Source organism: Pinus tabuliformis, chromosome 9 (assembly GCF_031772625.1).
Source record: "Pinus tabuliformis cultivar Carrire ecotype Pingquan chromosome 9, CPIR1, whole genome shotgun sequence".
Lineage (NCBI taxonomy): Eukaryota > Viridiplantae > Streptophyta > Pinopsida > Pinales > Pinaceae > Pinus > Pinus tabuliformis.
In genome coordinates this window covers 1422471356-1422497129 of record NC_142307.1, presented here as the reverse complement: position 1 = coordinate 1422497129, position 25774 = coordinate 1422471356, and the positions used below count along the sequence as shown (strand labels likewise).

At 38.7% G+C, this 25774-nt stretch overlaps 2 protein-coding genes across 4 annotated transcripts in view; both read left to right on the top strand.

Moving 5' to 3' along the window:
* Positions 1 to 25774, top strand: part of LOC149153873 (uncharacterized) — a 428780-nt gene that overhangs the window by 149383 nt on the left and 253623 nt on the right. For both annotated transcript variants that reach the window (XM_089440030.1, XM_089440031.1), the window contains 3 exons: positions 25003 to 25130; positions 25224 to 25293; positions 25435 to 25537. In XM_089440030.1, the coding sequence (XP_089296156.1) occupies positions 25003 to 25130; positions 25224 to 25293; positions 25435 to 25537 (301 nt within the window). The remainder of the gene's footprint in view (positions 1 to 25002; positions 25131 to 25223; positions 25294 to 25434; positions 25538 to 25774) is intronic.
* On the top strand, positions 20765 to 22479 carry LOC149153874 (uncharacterized). 2 transcript variants are annotated; one of them, XM_089441000.1, is made up of 2 exons: positions 20765 to 21698; positions 21823 to 22479. In XM_089441000.1, the coding sequence occupies exons 1-2, from the start codon at positions 21532 to 21534 to the stop codon at positions 22295 to 22297; spliced, it is 642 nt and encodes a 213-aa protein (XP_089297126.1). In that variant the 5' UTR covers positions 20765 to 21531; the 3' UTR covers positions 22298 to 22479. Both variants share the same exon structure in this region; 1 of them encodes a protein (XP_089297126.1).

The window sequence follows — 25774 nt, the reverse complement described above, 5'->3', positions numbered from 1 at the left end:
AGCAATTTATTTCAATTTTCACAGTTAGCTCAATATCTTTTCCAGATTAGCTACCAAATCAGCATTAAAGTAAACTGCAGATAGAACATAAACATAAATCGCAGAAGACAAGCCAAGACAAGAGGACACAAGATGTGGCGCTAGTCAGGGACAAACCCCAATGTGGGGAAACCCTTGATCAAGTCTTCTTATATGTTCTTCAATAGTTCAACAAAGAGAGAGAGAGATACTACGTTTACAACAGAAGTCAACACTTTGACTTATCTAGATAAGAGCATAGATCATCTCTAAGAAGATGATACATGAGATTAGTTGAAGACATGCTGCTTCAACTGATTCTCCAAGGTGATTCCTTCACCTATCGTTGTGCTGCATTTCGTCATCATGTTGCACCTCACCACGTTGCACCATGCTGCACCCATCATCACTATGCTGCATCTCATCACGCTTCATTAATCATGACTGTACCCATCACTCTATTGCATTATGTGCCATTGCTGCACCATGTTGCCATACAAACCTATGTGTTGGTTGTCCCTAGCATGCTTGTTGTCCCTTGCTTGCTTGTTGTCCCTAGCATGCTTGTTGTCCTTAGCATGCTTGTTGTTGCATGCTAGTTGTAACATTGCATGCTTGGTGTATTTGCTGCTAAGTACCATACAACTGTCCCAATGTTAGTTAGTTGTCCCTTGCATGCTGCTCTCCTTCGGAGACAGATGCTCTGGCTGTTCCGGCAGTGCCCGGCGGTTTCGGCAGTTCCGGCTGTTTGTGGAAGTTCCGGTAGTTCTTGACAATTCCGACAATTCCGGCTGTTCCCGGCAGTTCCGACAATTCTAGCTATTCCCGATAGTTCCAGCTTCTGTCCTTTGCGTCAACTTTCTCGCCTGTTTCGGCAGTTCCCAGCAGTTCCGACAATTCCGGTTGTTCCCGGCAGTTCCGAGAGTTCCGGCAATTCCGGCTATTCCCGACAGTTCCGGTAGTTCTATCTTTTCCCGATAGTTCCCGACAATTCCGGCTTCTGCCCTCTACGTTAACTTTCCCGGCTGTTCCGGTTGTTCCAACTATTCCCAGCAGTTTCGATAGTTTCGACTTTTCTCAACAATTTTGACAATTCCTGCTATTTCTGGCAGTTCTGGTTATTCCCGGCAGTTTCGACAGTTCCAGGCAGTTCCGACAATTCCCGTTGTTTCGGCTTCTGCCCTCTGGATTAGGGCAACGTTATCACTTAGGATCTCTCCTCCTACTAAAATCCAAAGGCAAGTAGAGAGGAAGAGATCCCAAGTGTGTTGAAATGACTTGAAGGCCACCTCTATTTATACTAAAACATTGAGCACAAGTGGGGTTTATTTGGTTGCTGTCCAACCTTGATGAATTGTCCCATAACACAAATAAATTCAAATCTCCATGAATACTTATCGGAATCAGATGATCTTTAGATCAATCCTACACCTCTTGATGAGAGAGATCCAAGAAAAATATCAGCTTCCATTAATAAGATGACCCACATGGAGTTTGGCCCTAGTTGCCAATTTTAACATGTTGAGATATTTTCTCAACCATAGTGTCCAAGATAGACATACTATCTTGAGACCAACTTCCTCATGTATTTATTTGTACTATTATCATTCTTTGTACATTGGATTGGATTGATTAATAATGAGAATGTGAGGAACGCTGTAAGGCTGAGGCCTTTTCGGCCATGTCTAGTTTTTCTATATTTCTGCTATTTATTTTATGAGTGTGAGTGTGTCTTGTTAGTTGATTTAGTTTTCTACAAAGAGTTCACAAGCATCATACCAGATATGTCTGAGTGAACCAACTGCAATATATCGGAGGTCTTGCTTTGGCTCGAGGGGAATGGTCCCCTTTTGAGCTTCCTTTCGGCACATCCAGAACATACACCTTCTTACTCTACTTGGAACTCAGGCATCCCTGTCACCATTTGTCTTGCATTGGGTAGAGATTTATAATGAAGGTGAGCAAACCTTCGATGCCATAGTTCGGACTGAAGTGATGTGTCACAAGACATGACACCTAGCGGACTTCCTCCAGCCTGATATAATGAATCGACTTGAAACCCAAGAGTGAAAGCTTCCTTAGAAGTCTTTTTCCATACACGTACCTTGCCATCAATGAAGGTTACCTTGTAGCCTTTGTGCTCCATTGCCGAAACGGACACCAGGTTTTTTTTGAGATTAGGTACATATAGAACTTCTTGCAAATGAATTGTATTACCCTAATTCGATTGCAGAGTGACATTCCCTACGCCTTTCACAGGATATTTTGTGTTGTCCCCAAGAACAATTTCCAAGTTGGTCTCCTTTTCTATTAGATTGAAGAGAGCTTCTTTGTAGCCAGTGAAGTGCCTTGAGGCACCACTATCAATAAGCCAATTTTCCAGTGAGTCCCGGGGAGCAGTAGTAGAGAGGGCCGCTGGTAGACAATATTCATCTTGCTTATTGTTAACAACATTAGATTCATACCTGGAGTTTCTTGCCTTCTTGAAGGGTTGTCCTCTTCCTTGATTTCTGACATTTCTTTTACCTCTGCCATTGGACCTGCCATTCCTTTGATTGCCTTGAGAGTGATTTTGGTCATCGTCATGGTGTGAGTCCCTTTTATCAGGGCACTCCCTTGCATAGTGGCCCATTTTGTTGCAATTGTAACATCGACCTTTTCTTCCACCCTTTGGTCCAGCCTTTCCTTTGGATTTAGCCCCAAAATTGTTTCTTCTTTTAGCATGAGAAGAAAAGGCAGAGGGATGGCCTTTAAGTGCGGGCATTTCTTGCTCTTCCATCCTTGTCTCTTCTTGAATACATCTAGCCATCAATTCCTCAAATCCTGGGATGACATTATTGTTGAGAAGAGTAGTCCTGAATATATACCATTCAGGTGGCAGTCCTCCAAGAGTTGTGATAGTCATTTCCCTATCAGGAACTACTTCCCCAATAGATAGGAGATCATTCTTGATCTCGGTGATCCTTAAGAAATATGCTTGCATACTCTCATCTTTGCCCTTCTTAATTTCCTTCAGCTTATTTCTAAGGAACAAAACTTGATTTGCATCATTAACTTTAAATAAACTCACCAGTCTATCATAGATTTCCTTGGAGGTTGTCAGCTCGGAAACATAGGCCACCAGGCGCTTGTCGATAGAGTCTCGAATGATCTTCCTTGCTTTGACTTCTCCCTTGGACCACTTGCTTTTGGTAGTAGCGGATGCATTTGATGGAGGCGCAACAATATTGCCTCTCACATGGTCCAACACTTCCTGATCTTCTAAAGTCAAATCGAGAAGCATCTTCCATCCTTGATAGTCAGACTTCTCACGGAGCTTGTCTTCAGTGGGGAAGAGTGTTGAGGACCCCATGAAGTTTTTAGGATAGCCTTGCCAACCTTCTCTTCGGTGATTGTTCTTGCTTGGGCTTTGTCTTCACCTCAGCTCTGATACCATGTTAAATTATGGTATGTTCTATGCTTAGAGCAATTTACTTCTTTTTTTCTTATTAGCCACATATTAGCAATCACATATACATTAAGTAAAGCGCAGATAGAACATTAAACGATCAACAGAAAACAAGCCAAGACAAGAGGCACAATATGTGGCGGCTAGCCAGGGACAAACCCCAATGCGGGGAAACCATTTGATCAAATCTTCTTTTATCTTCAATAGTTCAGCAGAAAGAAATAGTACAAAATCAGAATTCTGTAATTTTATATCAGCAGCGACAAACCCTAGATCAGTAAAGTCAAACTTGGTCAAACGAGTTGAAATTAACCTCCAATATGCTTGGTCAATTTCCGGTCAACTAGCCCTTGAATAGCCTGAAGAAACAGCCCTTGAACAGCCCCAAAAACAAAGTCAAACTGCTGTTGACTAAAGTTAAGCTGCTGTCCAAAACTAGGGCAGTCAATGCTGATCAAACCTATGGATGGATTGCCTCGATTTTTGTGCCAAAATCTGTGGCTTGCCTAGGAGAGGCAGCCACACCAAAACGCACCCTTGATGAGTCAATGCTTGGTCAATGTAGGTCAAAGAGACCTTCAACAGCTTCTGCATCCTCCTTTCAGCGTCCTCCTTGCCCTAATGCGTCCTCCTTCTTACCACGTGTGAGCTGGTCCTTGTATAACCCAAAGCTAAGGAGAGAGAGAGAAGAATGAGTGAGATGAGATGATGAGAAAATGAATCAACCTCTCTTGTATTTATATGATTCACTGGACATGTGTGCCACACATTTAATTGCTGGCCGACCTTGACAATTTGTCAAGTAAATACAAATAAATTCATATCTCCATAAATACTTGTCGGAATTGGATGATCTTTAGATCAATCCTACACATCTCAACGAGAGGAATCTAGGAAATATATCAACTGCCATAAATGAGATGACCCACATGGAGTTTGGCCCTAGTTGCCAATTTTAACACTCCCTCTCAACTAGGGAGCACTCCATCTGCAATCCGTCTGACAATCGCTACTATCCCAGCCATCAAATGCTCTGCCCTACACGGCTTGGCCCTGCTTTGCTCTCCTCGAACTATGAAGAAGAAGAAATGATCGAGGATGTATCATACCATCCTCCATTGATCCGAAGTCGGTCTTAGAGTGTGTCATACCACTCTCACTAATCCCAGATCAGTATCATTGATCCCATATCAATGGAGGTCATCCTAGCATAGGGACTACGGTAGATACAACGATGCGTCCATCGATGGTACTACGAATGGTCCCTAACCCCATTTCCCTATTCATTGATCAGATGAGAGGTACTTCCCATGAGTCCCAGACTGCATGGGTAGGATGCCTCGATAGGAGAACTAATCATCTTGTCCACAGGAGAACGAATCATCCTGTCCAACAGTCGCCACAGGAGAACTAATCATCCTGGCCCACAGGAGAACTAATCATCCTGTTCCACAGTCGCCATGGAGAACTAATCATCTTGGCCCACAGGAGAACTAATCATCTCGTCCTACAGTTGCTACGAGGGTGTCACAGGGGAAGGTTGAACCTTTCACCCTATACATAGTGCACCACTAGGGGATGGTGAGTTGCCTTGTGGTCGCATGTCGCTCCAAGAAGTACCCCGCGCCCCTCCTGGAGCTCCTAGAGCTCAATACATCATACTCGAACCTCATAAGAGGCTCTCTGAATGACACCAGGTTGTTCTCGGAATGTCAAGAATTTGACCTTTCCCAGGGGCTTTGTAAAAATGTCGGCAACCTGTTCATCTGTACTGATAAGTTGGAGCCTTATTGCTCCCTGCTGCACCATATCTTGAATATAGTGGTACCTGATATCGATATGCTTAGAGCGATCATGAACTACGGGATTCTCCGATAAACGAATCTCGCTCTGGTTGTCACATAGGATCATGGTGGTATCCAATGTAAATCTAAACAGTTCACTGGAGAGCTTTCGCAACCAGACCGCCTCACAAGAGGGCATACTAGCAGCAATATACTTTGCCTCGACGGTGCTCAAAGCCATCGACTTCTGCTTCCTGCTCATCCAGGATATCGAGGCAGATCCCAAAGAGAAACAACACCCGGAAGTTCTCTTTCGGTCCACCACACTGCCTGCCCAATCGACATTGGTATGTCCATGTAGTCTCACATCTCCAGCAGTGTATCTCAACCCATGAGTGATTTTGCCACGAAGATATCTCAACAGATTCTTGGCACCAATCCAATGTGAGTGGTGAGGCTCAACCATATGTTGACTCAATGTATTGATTGCAACACATATATCCGGACGAGAGTTCACCAAGAACATCAATGCTCCGATGAGTTGACGATACTCGGTAGCATTTCATAAAACGGGTCTAGCAGCACTACCGCTTTACTTCTTGAAGTCAAACTCCATCGGGGTAGTCACGGGCTTGCAATCCACCATACCGAATCTCTCCAATATCTTCACTACATATTTTCTTTGAGATAGGAAAATCTCCCCTGGCTTCTGCCAGACTTCTAGTCCTAGGAAATAGTGCATCAGTCCTCGGTCCTGCATCTCAAATTCAGATGGAATGAAATTTGTTATGAAGAAGATGATGAAGAGTATATGTCTCTCATTTATAAATTAAGTTTGGGTATTTGATATGTATAAAGTTGAAGTGCTTCTGTGATTTTAATATAGCTAACATCATGCTTCTATAGATTTGGTTGTACTTTCTGTCTAAGTTGTACAGGTACACAATCTTCAATTTGGTGAAGATTCTCGTTGATAAGAATGATGAGGATGATAGTAACTCTGCTGAAATGGTTGGAAGCCATGAAAGTTTCTACAATGACGAAAAGAAGAAGCAAAACTTCCTAGGTTAAGAGGGAGATTGAATGGAAGGAATCTCCCTACGATAAGAGGATGCTTGAGAATATTCCTTGTATAGGAATGATTAGATCCTCTCTGTTTAAGAGGGAGTGACAAATATAATTCTGCGCTTCATGTGTCATGCACTAGACCAGGACTAACAACCGTAAGTTTTAGTGAAGGCCATGAGTAGGAGAATGAAATTGGAGAATGCATTTTGGGGTGCTGTTGAAAGAAGGAAAGTAGGATGCGATTGAAAGATATGTTGCTGCATGGGAAGTAGGAAGGAAAACATATGGTTGAGGAATCTTTTGTCAAAGATTCAGTTGATAGTCCTACTATGGAAAGTTGAGAAGCAACATCAAGTTGTTTGAAAGACCCCGAAGTTTTGTATTTGATTTTGTACATATGAAAGTATATTATTGATTGGGGTTGTGTTTGAACAGGTGAATCTCTCGAAGGTCTGGATAGCATGCTGGTTGTCGATCAATTTGATCAGGAGAGATTTGTGGTCCTTGATCTGCTGGATCAAGGGGTGTTGAGGCTTTATGAGTGAAGCATTGCTTGGGAAGATATATGGCCGACACTTTGTGTTGATGTCTAGGTGCCAAAGTTGGAAAGGTGGTGTTGGTTATTGAGTTCTGTTTTGGAAACACACTTGGATTTTTGGGTTGGTGGTTAGCAAGTAAGCCTAATGGTACCTAGAGGGGACGAAAGCTTGAGTCCATCTTATTCCCACTTGAATAAATTTCCCTCGTCAGGAATCTAGTCCATGGCATTGCGATTCCTAAATGCTGAGAGACCACTTGGATAGATTTCCCTGGTCACGAATCTAGTCCATGGCATTGTGGTGCCCAAAGTTCTTTATGGTTCATATAGTTTGAGATCTTCCATTGTATTTGTACATTATGAATACCTCCCTAGTTAAGAAGGAGTGTTGGAAAATGTAACTATGTTCGATCTTCATTAATGTACTTGAGTCATTATGTAATGTACTTGTCAAAATATTAAAGAAAATAATAATTATTATTATTATTGTGACTTATTAAAGCATGGGTTTCATGCTTGGGTCACCATGTTTTAGGTCAAAGTCCCCATTGAGGACTTCTAGGACTTATTCTGAGTCTATAAAGTCATTGTACATTTAAAGAGATCCTTCTTGGACTTTTGAATCATGTAAAAAGGTTAACTATTGAGTCAAATATGAATTATGTAACCTCCACACCATGTCAGCCTAAGGACCCTATTTGACCCCATAAGAAGCCTATAAACGGAAGCTCATCATATTCATTTGAAGCATCATTCTCACACATAAGTTCGATCTCTCTTGTAGCTGGAAAGAAGTGCGAAGTCTATTGCCAGGAAGTCGAAGTGAATGCGAGTTTGGGCCCTGGGGTAGTCTAAGGAGAAAGGGAAAATCGAAATTTTGGTGCCTCTCTCTCTCTATTTCGTGGTTTGGATTGGGAGATCGAAGTCTCCCAAGTTTCGCTGTTGCCAAAAGTTGCTGCCTAGTCGAAGTTGCTAGAAGGGGTCAAAGATCTGGAAGGCTGACTTGGTGTGGAGGGAAGGTCTGGTCTTGGTCTAGGGTGAAGAGTCTCAAAGAATACTATTAAAAGGAAGAATTATCTTGACTGGGTTTCCCCTTGAGGGAGGTTTTGCCCTAGCATGTGCCTATATCTTGTGTCTCTTGTTTTGTGATCTTCATACACACATAATATGGTAGTTGCTTGATGAAAGATAAGACAATAAAGAAGTAAAAGAAGCCAACACATTCACAAGTAATTATCAAGAAAGGAGAATCAGACCCGAATATAATTACTTTGATTTTCCAACAATGAGAACTATACCGACCCTAGAACCAGCTTGTGATTTAGCTCCATTTAAATACATTATCCAAATTGCAGGGGTTACAGGGGCTTTGATGGGCTCGTGTTTGAACAATGAATATTCTCCATTCACCAAACTCAAAATTCTCCTTATTCAAATCCTTATCAAAATCTCGTGAGAAAGCGATCATAGGGACAATGATGACATGCCTATATATGATTGCATAAGAATTTTCACCCATAGGGACATATATACTAGACATGTTTTCATCAGCGATGATTTTTAGATCCTGCACTAGTTCCTTAGATAGAATCATTCCCCATGAGGGAAGAGTTTGTACAATGAGTATGTCGATGGTGATCTCCTACTCTGGATGACCTTGGAAACACACCTTCTTTCTTTCCATTACCCGTGAATCTCAACTTCTTTGGAATTCATGATTAATTTATCAGGACATTCCTTGGAAACCTTAAGTCCTAGGTCTTGCATTACTCTTAAGGGCATGATGTGGATTGGGCTTCCAAAATTTAAGATACAATTTTGCAAGATATGGCTGTCAATGTTCAAGGAGACATAGAAAGGGTCACTCATATCTAAATTTATTTTAGTGGGAACACTTAGGTCTATATCTTTGGGAGGTCCCTTCTTGTATCTTTTCCTTTTTATCTTCTTGGTTTTTGGCAACATTATCTCTTCACTAAGGGATGCCTCATTTCCTTCCATATGGACATCTTGATTGTCTATTTGCACAATATTAACATATGTTTCCTTCATTGCTTGATCAAGATCAAAGGTGATGTTTTGGGCTTGGAAGAGATCAATAGGTTTCTTGTTCCTGATATCAAAGGACAACCTTCCAGAAAAGGTATTGAAATAAGCAGTGAGGATTACCTCTTTTGGGTGTCTTAGTTATTTGGGAATCAAATGCACTAGGGTGTTGAATCTTTGGTTGAACTCTTTAATGGGTTCTTCTTCTTCCCTTTTGCCGGAAAGGAAACTTTTGTATAATTCTACCACATCCTTTTCATGAAACCATCTCCTTTTAAATGTATTGACAAAGTCATCCCAAGACAAGATACATGATAGGCTTAAGGATCTATACCATACTCAAGCATCACCTTGGAATGTTAGGGCAAGTATAATCATATGTTCATCTTCACTGTATTTCAGATTACACACAAGGAACTCGAATTGAGTGAAATGCTCTTGCAAATTTTCCTTCCCACAAAATGTTTGTAACTCCGGATGATAAGGGAGAGGATGGTGAAATGCCCCAAGAATATTATCAAAGTTTAGAGGGTGGAAAAATTCTTACTTGCGTTTTCTTTTATTAACAACCCTATTAAAGAAAGGAGCATGAGGAGGTTCATCACCTCTTCGTTGATAAGTTACAAATTACAATTGCAGGGTTCTCAATTTCAATGATGGTATTGTGGAGTCGCCAGAGGAATACGTATAATGTCATCAATGAATCAATTTCTCAATGATTCACAGGGGAGGTAGACGTGCTTCCTCCTTTTAATATTCCTAAATGGAAATATTAAGTGTAAACAAAAGCATGCAATATGAACAACATTAAAAATTTGCACACACCCACAATTTATCCATTTGCACAAGAAAAATAAGTTGGAAAATGGGTCATTTTATTAATCTGAGTAAAATGGAGTACAAAATGAACAGAACAGAGGCTCCTAGGCTTGCTAGAGAAATATAGACAAATTTCAGGTGAGAAAATACGTTGCCCAGATGTGGGAAAGTGCCTCCTCCTCAATGTTCTGCGCTGCCCTTGGAAATTTGCATTGCTGACTGGGAAGAGTTCCCCGTTTGAGCCCTCTAGAGTGCTCAAAAATTTCTCCTAAATTAATCTTGGCCTCTCCTCAACAAACCCAGAAAAACCCAGAAAGGGTTGGGCCTCGTTCAAACCTTTCGAAATTACCCCCAAATTGTGTGAGCTCCCTCTTCAGCTAGGTAATTCATATTGCCTGAGAAACAACTTCCGAAGCCCTCCAAAGTTAGCCGAGAACTCCTCCAAGAATTCTCCTTGTGTCTCCTTGTAATTCCTCAGCCCCAAATCTGGTTCAAGCAACCACAACCAAGGTGCTCCTTCAATGACTACACAGGCCCAATCAATACCTCTTCTGCGTTGGCCTATGAAGAAGAAATTCGACTTGTATGTAGTCCACTTAGCTTGCCCCTCAAGCCATTGCAAAAAGGTTGCTAGGTGCCAAGAGAATGTGCCTCTAAATTCCCGGAACCAACGTTGTCATGAAGCTCACTCCCCTGAGTTGTGTGTGGTCCTTTACTGCGCCCAACCTTCTCCTCAACAACTCGAATCTCTTGTGAAATCCCTCCGGAATAGCTCCAAGGATGCAACAAAGGCTCCCCTAGGGTGGTAGGGGTTTAGAGAAGTGGAGCCGGGAGAGATAAGGGATGGAGATAGGAGCTATTTCTCAATGGAGAATTTAGCTAGAGTTGGGAGAGATTTCCAATGGTGTGTTTGGGCTTAATTAGCAGTATCGGTTCAGTGGGGAATTTTCTGGCCAAATTGGGCAATTCACACTTGTTGGATGTCATCAGGGGTCCGTGGATTCAACCCAAACCCTTTCTGGGTTTTTGTGGGTTTATTGAGAGGTCGCAACTAATTTTACAGAATTTTCTAGGTAATATTTGGGCTAGAAACCTACATTCTTATAGCAGGGCATATCACTGGTTAACTGAGAAGTTCGCGTCACTTTGTGGCTTCAGTTTTGGTTTGGAATTGGGCCAAATTCTTTCTGGGTATTCTTGCGTTTGAGGAGTGGAGTGCGTCGCTGCAATTTCATAGCATTCTGGGCATTATTCTGAGTAGAAGTCCATTTTCACTTGGCAGCGTGTAGCAGATTTTCTGGGTAGAGCGCATTATCAGTTTGGAGCTAATTCAACAGTTGGATCAGCGAGATTTCACCGGGGTTTGCTTAGCTTGCATAGCAGGCCCAGGTTCTATCATTCCTTGCCATTTATCTATTCAAATTTATATATTAATAAAATGGCTCAATTTCTTGCGTATTTTGATGTGCATGCTTGGAATTTGTTTATTGTTGCTGCTTCATTTTCCATGTCTCTGTTATTCATTGTAAATTTCGATTGGGGTATTACATCCTAGGATCAAAATTGCGCTGCTTATGCATAAGAAATAAATGTTTTTCTCATAAGAAGTTCGAGCTCAACACCACCATTAAATATCCAATAACTTAAAAGGACATGTGACTTAATTGCTAATTTTAGAGTTAAGGCAATTGATTAAACTCCTAACTTAAAGTACTATGCTAAGTGATATGCTTGGACAATTTGTGGAATTAATCTCTCCATTTATCAAAAGAATCAACTTTGTTATTAGTCTGAGAGTGTAAATCTTTCAAAAATGCTAGCACCATATTTGTATTTTTAGAATCTTAACTTTCTTGACTATTTTATTCTAACTTCGTGTTTCTTTCTTGGGGAAAAATTACAGGTCTTTTTTTCCTGAATTACTGATGTATTAACAACTTTATTCAACTATAAATAAATTTGTACAATAACTTGTTTCCAAATGTTAACTAACATTTGCTACAAGAATAATTACAACAAGGATTTTTTAGCAACTAACACTAAATTCAGCTACAGGAAATAATTTCAACACTAGGCTGAATTATTCAACCTACTGCATTGCTACAATATTTAGTATTACTAGTGAAACAGGAATCGGCTAGCACTCACAATTAATCGTGATTCCCAATCAGATCGGCTGCCAAATGAGCTGTTTCGAGTCAACACGAGTTTGACTCGCGAGTCAGGGATTTAACCAATTTGTAGACGGGTCGAGCAATCCACTCGGAAAAAATAGGGTAAAGTTAGCAGGCTTTTTCTTTGGGTTTTCATTTTTATTTTTCTTCTTGCTGCTGCGCCCGTGGAGTTCATTGTTCGTTTTCTATTGCAGTTGCGCTTGGAGACTAACATTGCAAGCATTGCTCTACCGACTGGCCACTTTGTCTCTGCCGTTCGACGCATGCAGTCACCAATTCTGGACAACAAATAGGTTGCCTAATAATAACATATAGGGTTCGATTGCAAAGCATACATAAATGATTGAGTGCGAAGCATATAGAAATGATGAGTGATGAGATGCGATTCCACTTCCTTCCACTCCCACTTTGCATAAACATTGACTAAAGTTGATTAATACTCCTCGACTAAGATGTATGATTAGGACTGGAGCTCGACTTTCGTTTTGTTGCTGCTCGCACATCATAGCCACACCGCAGTATTGCATGTCACAGTCACAGTAGTCAAGATTGGAGTTCACTGTTCGGATTTCAAGTTTCATGTCACCGTCATAGAAGTCTTGTGGCCGCCCACCTATCCGGATTCTGGTCACACTGTAGTGCCGCAGCCTGCCTATCCTAAAGTAAGTCGAAATGTCAACTAAACTTGTCGAATTGTCAACTCAACTTTGCGGTACAGTGAACTTGTGAACAATCGAAATAAAAAGAAGCTTGAAGTTCTATAAAGGTTCCAACTTTGAATTCGCATTAACATACATAATATGTGTTTTTCCATTAAACTTTCCATATTTTATCCATGTTTTAGTTAACTAGTTCAAAAACTAGTGCACCCACCGGTTTGGCCCAACTTCTAGTTCTGGTCACATCAGAGCCTCAAACTGGTTCCAAGTCCAATTATGGTCTTTAAAACACTGTTGAAATATAGATATTGAAACATAGAAGCCAAAGATATTAAATAATAATAATAATAATAAGACATTGTCACTTGTGTGACTGTCTTGACTCTCAAGTTGCTCCATAGCATATATTATGATTTGAAGAGCCAATGTGCAACTTGTAAATTGACTTTTAGACTCATGCAAACTGAATTTTAAATAAAAATTAAAAAAACTCTCTGAATGAAGTAACTTCCTTTACATTGCACCCTATTTCCATCTAAAAATAAAAAACCATCGTAGATATTATTTTTTCAATTTTTTAGTTCAGCCTTAGCGTTAAAATATAGTATCATATCTTATTTCTGGAGGCTAATCAATATTTTGAATTATGCCTTTTGGTTTTCCTTTCTAAAAGTGCCAACCTTTCTAAGAATGAAATAAAAAATAAATAGTATAAGTTACTGAAGCGAGGATGTGAGACAAAAATTGAAAAATACCTTTCCATGCATGAGATCGTCTCGCCATGAACCTTGAATAAAAATAAAATATATATGCATCTTTTAAATTTTAACTGTTATTCTTTGTAGCATCGGATGTGTTCTAGCCTTGAAATTTTGTAGAGAGGCTAGAATACATGAGATCACCAAAACCCATAAATCGTTTCTAGAAATTCCTCGTAGAAATGACTTAATTAGATTATTAGTCAGTTTTTAAATATTTCCTAAGTCTAAACTTAGGGAATATGACTAATTAATCAGAATTAATTAATTGAAGGTGTGAATGTTTTAAAAGCTCACAAGGATCGGCTTCAAGTTAATCCTAGCCATCGATTAAAATCTAATCTTGGTCGTTGAAGTCTCAACAGAGCATTATAAGAAGAAGTCAATGGGGCTTGGAGAAATCACTTCAACAGTTCGATTTCATGAGAAAATCGATTTCCAGAGTAGCAACAATTAATTGCCAGAGAGAGAGCCAGTGAGATCGAAGCAGTGATTGAGGGGTAGGGACAGTGAGCCGGAGGAAAGATTTTCCAGATTTGGGGAGGCAGAAGCAAGTGAGTCGAATTATCCCAAAGAGGCAACGTTGAGGGACTACGCAGTGCTTCAGTCAGGCAAATCGATTTGGTGAGGAGAAAAATTCGTTCTCAGTTCCAAAGGTTGGGAAGGAGTCCTCGAGGGCCAGAGAGACGATTTTCTCAGCTTCCAGAGGCTGGAAAGGAGTCCCAAAGGGTCAGAGAGACAATTTTCTCAGCTTCCAGAGGTAGCGTGACTTCATTTGAGCCCAGTCCAAACTAAGTCGTCCAGTCAACTACGCAGAGGCTGACGCAGTGCTCTAGGAGGCTGAGTTTTTGATAGGGAAAGTCCAACCAGAGATTGCCTGTGGGAGAAGGGTAATTCCCTTTAGTATTTTACTCAAATTTTCTTGCTATTTGAATTTCTAGTTGGGCATCCATAGATGTACTCAGATTTCATTGCTGCGTAATAAAATAAACCCTCACTGTTGCACCGATTTTCCCAAGTTGGGTTTTTCCAGGGACATTGGTCAAAAAATAACTGTGTAAATTTATGTGTGTGCTAGCATTTCTTCCAGCATTTATTCTTACGCAGTTTTATTTGTGTAGATTGCAGTGTGAATTATTCAGTATTTGTTGTAGGAAACAATAAATAAATTGTTAAATTTAATTAACAATTAGGAGAATAATTCCAGTTGCTGTAATAGGATCCCGTTTTTTGGAATTTTCACATTAACTTCTTCATTATGATTAAGTAAGTTTGCAGGTTTGCAATGTGCATTGGTTTCATTTAATTTTTCAATTTTTGTATCATTTTTAATTTATATATATATATATATTTTTAATTACAGGTGTATAGGAGCCACAAATTAAACACAAGTCCAAACAACAATAATGTTGAGGGAGAAGGACTTTGCTTGGGCTTATTGTGACAAGATTCCTGGAGACCCTAGACTCTTTTGTAAATTTTGTGAAGCAAAATGTACTGGAGGCATTTATAGATTCAAGTACCACCTTGCACAAATACCCGACCATGATATAAGTCTCTGCGACAATGTTGACGAAAATTTCAAACACCAAGCAATCTTGGCCCTTGATATGTTGAGTTAGCATAATGTCAAGAAAGCAAAACAAAATAAAGAAATAGGAACTCTTGGTGCTGACCATTCTTCTTCCAATACCCCCTTGTCATCTACTTATGTTGAATCCTCAATGTTGTTCCCAAGTTTCCCACACATGCCTCCAAGTCCAAGTCAAACTCAAGGCCAAATGAATCCTCTTGCATTCAACACTGTAGGTGGAAACATAAACAATTTTTTTGTTCACAACACAAAAATTGGTTCCCAACCTACTTTGGATGGCACTGGTTGGAAAAAAAATATCCATAGTTAGGCAAGGAAGGTCATTGATAACATTTGGTGCTATTCTAACATACCTTTCCACTGTGCTAGAAGCCCTTATTGACAAGCTATGATTGATGCAGTTTTTGTTGTAGGTCTAGGGTTCAAAGCCCCTTCATTAGAGAGCCTTAAGGACAAATTTTTTGTTAGAGTGTTGAAGATGTCATGCTTGTTCTATATGAGTTTCATTCATCATTGGTAGAAACGGGGTGCACCATCATGCGTGATGGATGGACAGATCAGAGAAATAGAACCTAAATAAATTTCCTTGTATCTTGTCCAGCAGGCACAATGTTTCTCAAATCAGTGGATGCCTCAGACAAGGTTAAGACTGCCCAACTTATTTGTGAAATAATGGAGGAAGTCGTTCAAGAAGTGGTAGAAGAACACATTGTAAAAATTGTCACCGGCAATGCAACTAATTATATGGTTGTTGGTAGACTTTTTGAGATTAGGCACCCCACTATTTTTTGGACCTCTTGTGTTGCCCATTGCATAGATTCAATGCTTGAGGACATCGGTAAGCTTCATTGGATACATGTAACATGAGGTTGTGGAGAAGGTAAAATCCATAACCAACTACCTGTACAACCACACTATTGTCCTAAATACCATTAGAAAATACACTAAAGGTAAAGAAATTGTTCTACTTGCAGTGACTACATTTGCAACAAATTTCATATCTTTGCAATTTGTGGTTGAGCAAAAGATAAATCTGAAGAGGATGTTCTTGGGACCTGAGTGGATGGCATCTAAATATTCCAAGGCCCTTGAAGGCATTGAAATTGTTGCACTTGTGTTTAATGACGGTTTCTGGAAAGATGTCGAAGAGATTATTGCAGTGACGGAGTCCATTGTCAGAGTTCTCAGGTACTTCAAGTCTTAACTCTTTCATTTTTAAAATTTCATTTCAAGCTTCTTTTTATTTTCAAAGTTTCACATTTCATTAAATTTGAAAGCTTGAACTTTCAGGATGGTTCATGGTGACAAACCCACTATGGGTTACATTTATGAGGCAATGGATCTCACAAAGGAAGCCATCAAAAGAAGATATGGGGATGAGGAGGCAAAGTATCTGCCTCTTTGGGACATTATTTATGCACATTGGATCTAAGTCACCAGGTTTGACGAATTTAATCCTTCGAATTCGAAATTTGCCGAACCTCAAAACAATTTGAACAAATTCAATTTTGTTCGCCGAACTTTATGCCGAACATGAACACGAACTTTATGCCAAACATGAACACGAACAAATTTGATGAAATTCACCAAAAAATCGTTGAAGTTGATTTCAGGGTTTTGTGGTTCGACATTTTTCCATCGTTTATAATTTAAAAAAAAATTGAAAATCTAAGTTTGGTAACCCTAATGAATTTGATGCTAAAACTTGGCGCTGCGTGAAAATCTACCTTAGTCACAGTCACACTTGCTCACTCCACCACCAATCGGTGAGATAATTGGGGCTTTGGGAGTTGGATAACGAGCCACTAGGAAGTTGCATAACTAGGCCACTGGGGCATTTGGAATCATTGAAAAAGCGAGAAAGGTTTTTGATCCGATTGACAGACTTTTCTAATGGGAACAATAATCAATCTTCTTCAAGTAATGTTTTTGTCAACCAACCCATCGAGAGGGTTGAATCATTGGGATGAATAATGAATTTTTGTCCAGTTCAGTTAATAGAATTCACTAACTAAAAGAACAATTATTTTTTGTCAATTCATAGTTCTGTTAAGCAACATATAATTCCATTGTGATGTATCACCGACGGAATAATTTGTAATTGTTTGTATGGATCTAGTGGAAGTTAATGGTGATTTTTTGCTTTTTATAGGGTAATCTACACGATTTATTTGTGAAGAACTGTGGCTAAATGTGTTTTTCAGCCTGCTTAAACTTAAATCCTATATAATATTTAAAATTTTATACGTCGACTTTTATGCGGAATTTTATCAGCAAAATTTTAGGTGCCGAACTTTATTCGAATTTCATGGTTGCCGAACTCGAACACGAATACGAACACGGTGACTTAAGTTGGGTTAGGCAATTGCATTCCCCCTTACATGTTGTTGGATACTTCTTAAACCCACAATATTTTTATGATAAGAGCAAATTTAATGAGGATGGGGAGGTTGGCAGAGGACTTATGACATGCATTGAAAGGTGCTTCCCTAATCCAGAATTTCAAAGCCGTGTCTTTGCCCAACTACAGGATTATAGGGCGCCAGCTAAATTATTTGCCTATACCAGTGCTATACGAGAAAGGACTAAGATGTTGCCAGGTACCCTTTGAGGCTTGAAGGTTTCATCAATTCATTAAATTTGTTTAAACTTTTTTGTATGTTAAATGTTCTATTAAATTTTGTTGTCTTTTTAAGTCTTTACTATTTAGTATTTAGTACTTACTATTCACGAACACTTCCCACCTGCTAGGTCTTTGGTGGCAAAACTTTGGTAGTGATACACTAGATTTGAAGAGATTCGCCATTCGAATCTTAAACCAATCATGCAGTGCTTCAGGTTGTGAGTGCAACTGGAGCATGTTTGAGAAAATACATTCTAAGAAGCGCAATTGATTGACACAAAAGCGCTTAAATGACCTTGTATTTGTCCATTACAATCTACGACTTCACAACAAGCAAATACTAGGTGAGAACCTGAATTTGAAGGTTTCATAATGTTTAAACGTTAAAGTTCAAACTTTAATTCACATTTCAATGTCTCATGATAATGACAGGTTTTGATCATTCACCAATCGACCTTGAAGAGATAGATCTGCAAACTACAAATGCATCAAATTGTGTCCAATTAGAGGAGGCTCCTCTTTTAAGCCTACATGGCTTGGAGAACTTTGAGAGTCAAGCAAGCGAAGGAGTGGGAGGAATCACTTCTAGTTCTCACTCTTAGAGTCTTAGACTCTTAGTTACTGATTTTTTACTGATTAGTATGCAGTATTTTGTAAACTTTTAGAAGCAGATGCTTTTGGTTCTATGTAGTCACTAGTTAGGAGTTAGGACTCAGTACTTTGGATTATGTTTGGACTCATTATATATATGAAATACTTATTCATTCATGATATTTTGGACGTCTATTGATATTATGCATTGTTTGGACATGACTTTATTGAATATCAATGATTTTTTTTTTTTTTTTTTTTTTTTTTTTTTTTTTTTTTTTAATTCAATATATGTGTATATCTTTATTTATTGAAATCACTGATTTTTTCCCGATCTGATTAAAACTCTTCGCTCTTTTGCCTCACCAATTTATTGCCAATTCCGAGTTTGGTAACATTGATTACAAGTGAGTTCAGCCAGTTCTAATTAGTTAGATGATGAAATATGCCCTAAATTGTTCTTTGTAAGAAGGTAATTCACCCCATGAAATGAAGACTGTGTCTATTTGCAATTGATGGAGAAAACATAATTAAACTAACACACTTACTTAACAGGAAGACAATATGGAATTGAAAATTAAAGGAAAAGATGTGATCACCACGACTATAGAGTGGCCCTTTCTCTACAGTTTATAACTTTATTGTATGATCTGCTGAAGTATGTTCAATCAATCATGAATAATCGACACCAAAATTTAGTAAGAGTTCTATATTCCAAAATATTTAAATTACAGCAAACCCCCTGAGTTATTTTCATCCTTTATACAAAAGCAACCTTGATCAAACAGTTTGGTCAAATTTAGGAAACTAACTTAGCAGAAAACTGAACTTGTTTTTTCTCAAATGGAGGAGAAATACAAGATAACCACTTGCAAAAAGACAAGTCATGGTGCTAACAACTAACCGCTTTAATCACTTCATTTAATCTACAAGTTACATGTGAGACAAATGTAATTGTCAGTGTTGTTAAAATCGCGATAAAATCGCGATTTTTTCGCAAAACCGATTTTATCGCGATTTTTATCCATAAAAATCGGCCATTTTTTTTATACGCGATTTTTTCGAAAAAATCACGAGTTTCTCAAAAAATCGCGATTTTTAGCGAAAAAATCGCAGGGCACGGGGGCAGCGGGCGTTTTATATGGAAATTCGTTTTTTATTTTATTTCATTGAGCAGTCCGCGCGGAGGAGGAGGAGAAGAAGTGAGGGAGAGGAGCTGAAGGGTTGCCGTCGGATTTGGGAGCGAATCCAAGCGTTTTTAGGAGGAATCCAAGCCAAGATCACCAATTTGTCCATAAACCAGGTATGTAGATTAATTTTTTTTTGTTTTGCTTCTATAAAAACTTTGTTTTTCATTGTTTTTAAAGAATTTTTGGAAATTTTTCATTGATTTGGGATGGGTTATTTGTTATGACTATGAGAACCAATTTTTTATTTTTATTTTCTCATTTTTTTTAAACATTGTTTATTTTTTTTGAATTTTCATTGTTTTTTGGCATTTGCCATTGGCATTTGGTTGGGTAACTTGGGTTTGGAAATTGGGATTTTGGAAATAATTAACTTGTAATTTTGTAAATGCTAAATTGTAATTTGTATTATGTAATCCTAAATTCTTATTTCCTAATCCTTATTTTTCCATAGGTTTGCAAATTCAAAATTCAAAAACAAACATGCCAAGGAAATTGGATCCTTTCTGGGAATATGGTGACCCTAAAACTCCGAATGATAGACAAAACTTGTATTGCAAGTTGTGTGGAAAGGAGATATTCGGGGGGGTGTACAGGTTGAAGTTCCACCTTGCAAAAATCCCTGGACGTGATGTGGTGCCCTGTCCTAATACAAATGCTGAAATTATCCGAAAAGCCATGAGAGCATTGGGAGAATTAGAGCACTCTAAAGAGGCCAAAGAAGAACTCAAAAGGCAACTAAAAAGGTCAGTTGAAGGAAGTGGGCCAAGTGGCACTGGTTCTACTGCAGCGTCAGTCAATCCGGTAGCTGCATCATCATTTTTTGTTCCTCGAACCACACCTGGTGCACAACCATCGATCGGTTCAATGATGAAAAGAACTGAAAAAGAACAAGCTGACAAGTTGATGACAAAATTTCTCCTCTGGAGTGATATTCCTTTCAGCATTGTAAGGAATAATCCATTTTTCCAACCTACTGTTGATGCTATTGCCAGTGTTGGCTCGGGGTACAAAATCCCTTCTCTTCATGATTTCAGAGGCCGGCTTCTTCAAGATGAAAAGCGTGACTGCACCCAAAGATTGGAGGATTTTAGGGAATCCTGGGCACAAACAGGATGCACTGTTATGTCAGATGGTTGGACTGACCAAAAGGGGAGAACCCTTATAAACTTCTTGGTTAGTTGTCCCAGGGGGACTATGTTTATCAAATCTATTGATGCAACTCATCAAATCAAAGATGCAAAAAATTTATGTGATTTGTTGGATGTGTTTATTTTGGAGGTGGGTGCAGAAAATGTTGTCCAAGTCATAACGGACAACGCTGCAAATTATGTTGCTGCTGGTAGAATGCTTATGGACAGGCATCCTACTTTATTTTGGACACCTTGTGCTGCCCATTGTATTGATTTGATGTTAGAGGACATAGGGAAAATTCCCTTTGTTAAAGAGACTGTTGACTCATCAAAAAGCATCACAAAATTTATTTACAATCACACATCTGTGCTTAGCTTGATGAGAAAATGCACCAACAACAAAGAGTTGGTGCGCCCCGCCATTACACGGTTTGCGACGAGTTTCATATCTCTTCAATCCCTCTTGAAATCTATGTGGGATTTGAAGAGAATGTTTGTTTCAGAGGAGTGGCGTTCTTCGCCAATGAGCCGCAAACCAGAAGGAGAGGCCGTCTGCAGACTTGTTTCATACCAAGAAGACTTCTGGGCGGGAGTGCAGGAGGTGTGCGCTGTCACTGAACCTTTGGTAAAGGTTCTTCGGTTGGTAGATGGTGAGAAGCCCGCAATGGGCTATTTGTATGAAGCCATGGACAGGGCCAAAGAAGCCATTCGGTCCTACTATGATGACAAGGGAGATGATGGGTTCCAGAGACAACTCCTTCTATGGAACGTCATTGATGAGCGATGGAACAACACACTCCATCGTCCCATTCATGCTGCTGGGCTTTTCCTGAACCCTGCATTTTCTTATGCATGTGGGTTTGATTTTGATGCTGAGATCATGGATGGATTATTAACCTGTGTCCAGAAGATGGTGAGAACTCCAGAACAACGTATGGAGATCTCTAAACAAATTGAGACGTATAAGATGTCAGGTGGCACATTTGGCTTTGATATGGCTATCTTTGATAGGACGGCCAAAATGCCAGGTATTTTTTAGTTTGTAACTTTGTTTCAAATTTCATTGTCTCTTCAAATTCCATTTTTTTCTTATGTTTATTTGTAATTTTGTTGTAGCCGCATGGTGGAAGATGTATGGTGGCAGAGTACCCCTTTTGCAAAAGCTTGCCATACGCATCCTCAGCCAAACATGCAGCTCCTCGGGATGTGAGCGCAATTGGAGTGTATTTGAAAAAATACACAACAAGAAGCGCAATAGGTTAACAACTTAACACTTAAACATTTAAAATATTGCAAATTTCCAAATAAATTTTTGAATTCATTAAACAATATTTTTTTTTATAATATTAATTATTAATTATTATTTCATGAACTTTGTACAGGTTGGAGTCCCGTAGACTTAATGACATGGTCTATGTCTACTACAATCTTCGATTGTGGGTGAGGCAACTAGACAAGACACCTGATATGGAAGCCATCTCATTGGATGAGATTGACACCACTGCTGAATGGAGGGTTGAGACCGAGAGGCCTCTCATGGATCCCACTGAGGATTGGTTAGTGCAGGATGAGGGGGAGGAGGAGGAGGGGGAGGAGGAGCAGGAGCAGGAGCAGGAGCAGGAGGAGGAGGAGTTGGAGGAGCAGGAGGAGGAGGTGACACCGCCTACCCGGGCTACCACTAGAGGACGTGGTCTCTGTCTACCTACAGTAGCTGCTACTTCTACAGCTACTTCTTCAGCTTCTAGAGCACGTCAGACTCCACTGCCATTTCCACCACCACAGGCACCAGCATCTTCATCTAGGGGGAAAGGGAAAGCAGTGACATTTTCTCGCAAGAGGGGCAGAGGAAATCAATAGGATTAGAGTCTTAGACTTTCATTTTATTGTATATGACATTATGACATGATGAGATACATTATCATATTTTTTGTTGATATTTTGAGGCTGAGTTGGGACTCAGGACTTACTATTCAGGACATGATTCAATGTTATGTGTGATTTTAGCGCTAGAAATGATATTAAACATCTTATATATTAGTTTTTTTATCATATTTATGTGTCAATGTATTTATTTTATGTTGTAGATGGTTTAGATCAATGTTGCACGAAGCGGGAGCGAAGCGGAAGCGCGAAGCGGAAGCGCGGAAGCGTCATTTTCCAAAAATCTAGGAAGCGAAGCGTCCGCGGAAGCGTCTGCTATATATATATATATTTTTATATTTTTTTGCATTTATACTCAAAACAAACATCCCAAATACCAAATTAATTGTAGAAGACATGAAAACATGCATATTTTTGCATAAATCAAGATAGATATGGCATCCATGATTCCAAAACTTTGTTCTATTAATATGGCGCTATTATTCCAAAAACTTTGTTCTAGAATCTGGATCATAAATTTAAATGGTATTATATACTTTGCAACATGTTACTCACTTCTTCTCCATTTAAAATATTAAAAATGATTATGTTTTGACAAGATAATAAATAAAGAATTATTAAATATATTCATAATTTATTTATGTAATATAATAAATAAATAATTGTTAAATATATTTATTTTTGTACTCGATATATATATATATATATATATATATATATATATATATATATATATAAAATAAAAAATTTATTATATATATAGATATATTATAAAAATTTATTTATTTTATTACTTTCAAAAGCATTAAGATTATATGAAAATATAAATATAATCGTGATATATTGTTTTTCCACGTATTAAAAGGCCCTAAGCTCTACAGTCTTATGAAAAGGCCCTAAGCTCTACGTAATTGGGCCACGCGTAATTTCTTTCCCACGTCCCATTAACGAAACGAAAATATGAATTATACCCCAAGGGCTTTCAGGCACCAGAGAAACGGGTTCTGAGACCGTTCAGAAATTGAATGTTCAATGGCAAATATATCATTGGACGCCATTGAAATATTGTTTTGCCGCGTCAAACTGAACCTCTACAGCATAACCTTCAGATAACACTTGATACTTGATCTAGTACATCATCAGAAACAGAATATCGCTTGTCACAAAGATAGACCATAACAACAATTACACCTTCGAGTTACAGGGGGCAAAAAGGAAATATAATCTGTTTGAAATTGTAATCCGTTCTATTCCCACGGAGAATATCACGACTGCGTATTAATAAAAGCAGCACCATTGAAAGCACACTTTAAACATCAACTAAAGGACGGATCCGAATGTATATTGCCCCTCCCTACTTATGAATGGCTAATAACAGAAATTACGCCCGGAATCGTTTTTTTTGCCAGGATCCGCGCCACCTAAAAATGAGAATCGCGCTTCCAGCAAGGATTCCGGGACGCTTCGCTCCGAACCGCGATTCTGGGTTTGGATCCGGCGGGGGGGGGCGATTCCTGCAACCCTGGTTTAGATATTAAAAAAATTGAAAAAAAATGAAAAAAAATGAATATTTTTGTGCCAAACGATTTTTTCCCGATTTTTCCGATTTTTTCCCGATTTTAACGATTTTTTCCGCTTTTTTCCCGGCGCCGATTAAATCCCGATCGCGCTTTTAACAACATTGGTAATTGTCGATAGTTTTATATGGCTGTTGTGGCAATCTGGTAAGTTTTCTAGCAAAATAGTAAAAACAATATTTACATTTATTTAAACAAAACTGTTGCTGCTGAGGAATTCTGCAGTGTCTAAGTCTCTCTTCCTCTGGCGATTACACTGCTGAGAAACTTTACAGCGACTGGCATTTTGACGTCATATTTGGATGTTGTTGAGAAATTATGCAGCAATAGTTGCTGATGAAGAATTCTGCAGCAACTAGTCAGCAATACAGACAAGATAACTTCCTGGAATCCTGCAATCGTCAATTTAGCCATTCCAAGCGCACACATCATGTCAGCTCATTCCTTTCTTAATAAAACTCATTCACTTTCTATAAAAATCCAGCCATGAAAATGTAGTGTATTAGAGTAGTGAAATGAGGTGAAATAGGCTAATAATAGTGATGGAAGGATTAAAACATGAGGATGTAAATGACAAAAATGTCTAATTGAAAAAGGACAATTATTGGTCTCCTCACTAAAGTATATTATATTATGAGATGACCTTTATAATACATAGACTTTATCAATGGAAATATCCCGGGTTACCGTAGGGAAGCCTTTTCTTCTCCTGATTCCTCCAAATTAAGTTCCTTGATTTAACTCCTAACGTAAAAGAACTATGCTAAGTATATTATATTATGATATGACAATTATAATATATAAACTCTATTAACGAAAATATCGTTGGCTAACATAGGGAAATCTTTTCCTCTCCATATTCCCCCAAAGTTTGTAAGAATCTTTGCTTTTTTATGACATTTATTCTTCAGTACATTCTACTGCCCCAAAAGACTAATATCCTGTGTATTTTATTGAAACTTTGTGCATGTCTTTGTGAGCACAAAGTAATTGATATTGGTGTCTTTTCTTACACTATTTGAAAGGTTGCATATTGTTTCTCTCTTTAATGTTATATTTCTTGTTTTTTCTTTTATTCATTTTTAGTATGCTTTTTTTAATCAGGATAAATTTTTGGAAATCCCTGAAATGCAACATCCTGTAGTTCTTCAAATTGGTGGAAGTAACTTGTCAAACCTCGCAAAAGCGGCTGAACTTGCAAATGCCTATGGTTATGATGAAATCAATCTCAAGTATGTTTTGCATATCCTTATTTTTTTTTTCAGAAGTACGTTCCAAAATGTTATTTAAAGCATTTTGCTCATTTCTGTTTTTCTGGATATCAGTTGTGGTTGCCCCAGTGAAAGAGTAGCTGGTCATGGATGCTTTGGCGCCCAACTTATGTTGAACCCTAAGGCATGTCGATTAAAGATGCTGGATAATACCCAAAATATAATTTTTCTGATATTTGTATTTCTAGATCTTCAAAATTTCTGATTTGATGTATTGACATACATGACCTTGGACATTTTAATGATTTGTTTGTATAAAGGACAGCTAGTAGGAGAGGCAATGGCATCAATTTCTGCAAATTCTGATGTTCCTGTCAGTGTGAAATGTCGGATTGGAGTTGATGACCATGATACATATGATAAGCTTTGTAAGTATCTTTAAGAAGTTTTAAAACGGTTTTTGGTATTTTATAATAGTTATGGATTATGGATCAGCCTGGATTATCTTTACAAAACAATTATTGAGGAATATAATCCTTTCGCGGTTGAGACATCTATTATGATCAAAATAAAGGTGTAACTTGACTTGAAAAGGATGCCTAGAAACAAAATGAAAATCTGGGGAATGTGGTGCCATCAATTGCATGGAGCATTTTGTGAACTTA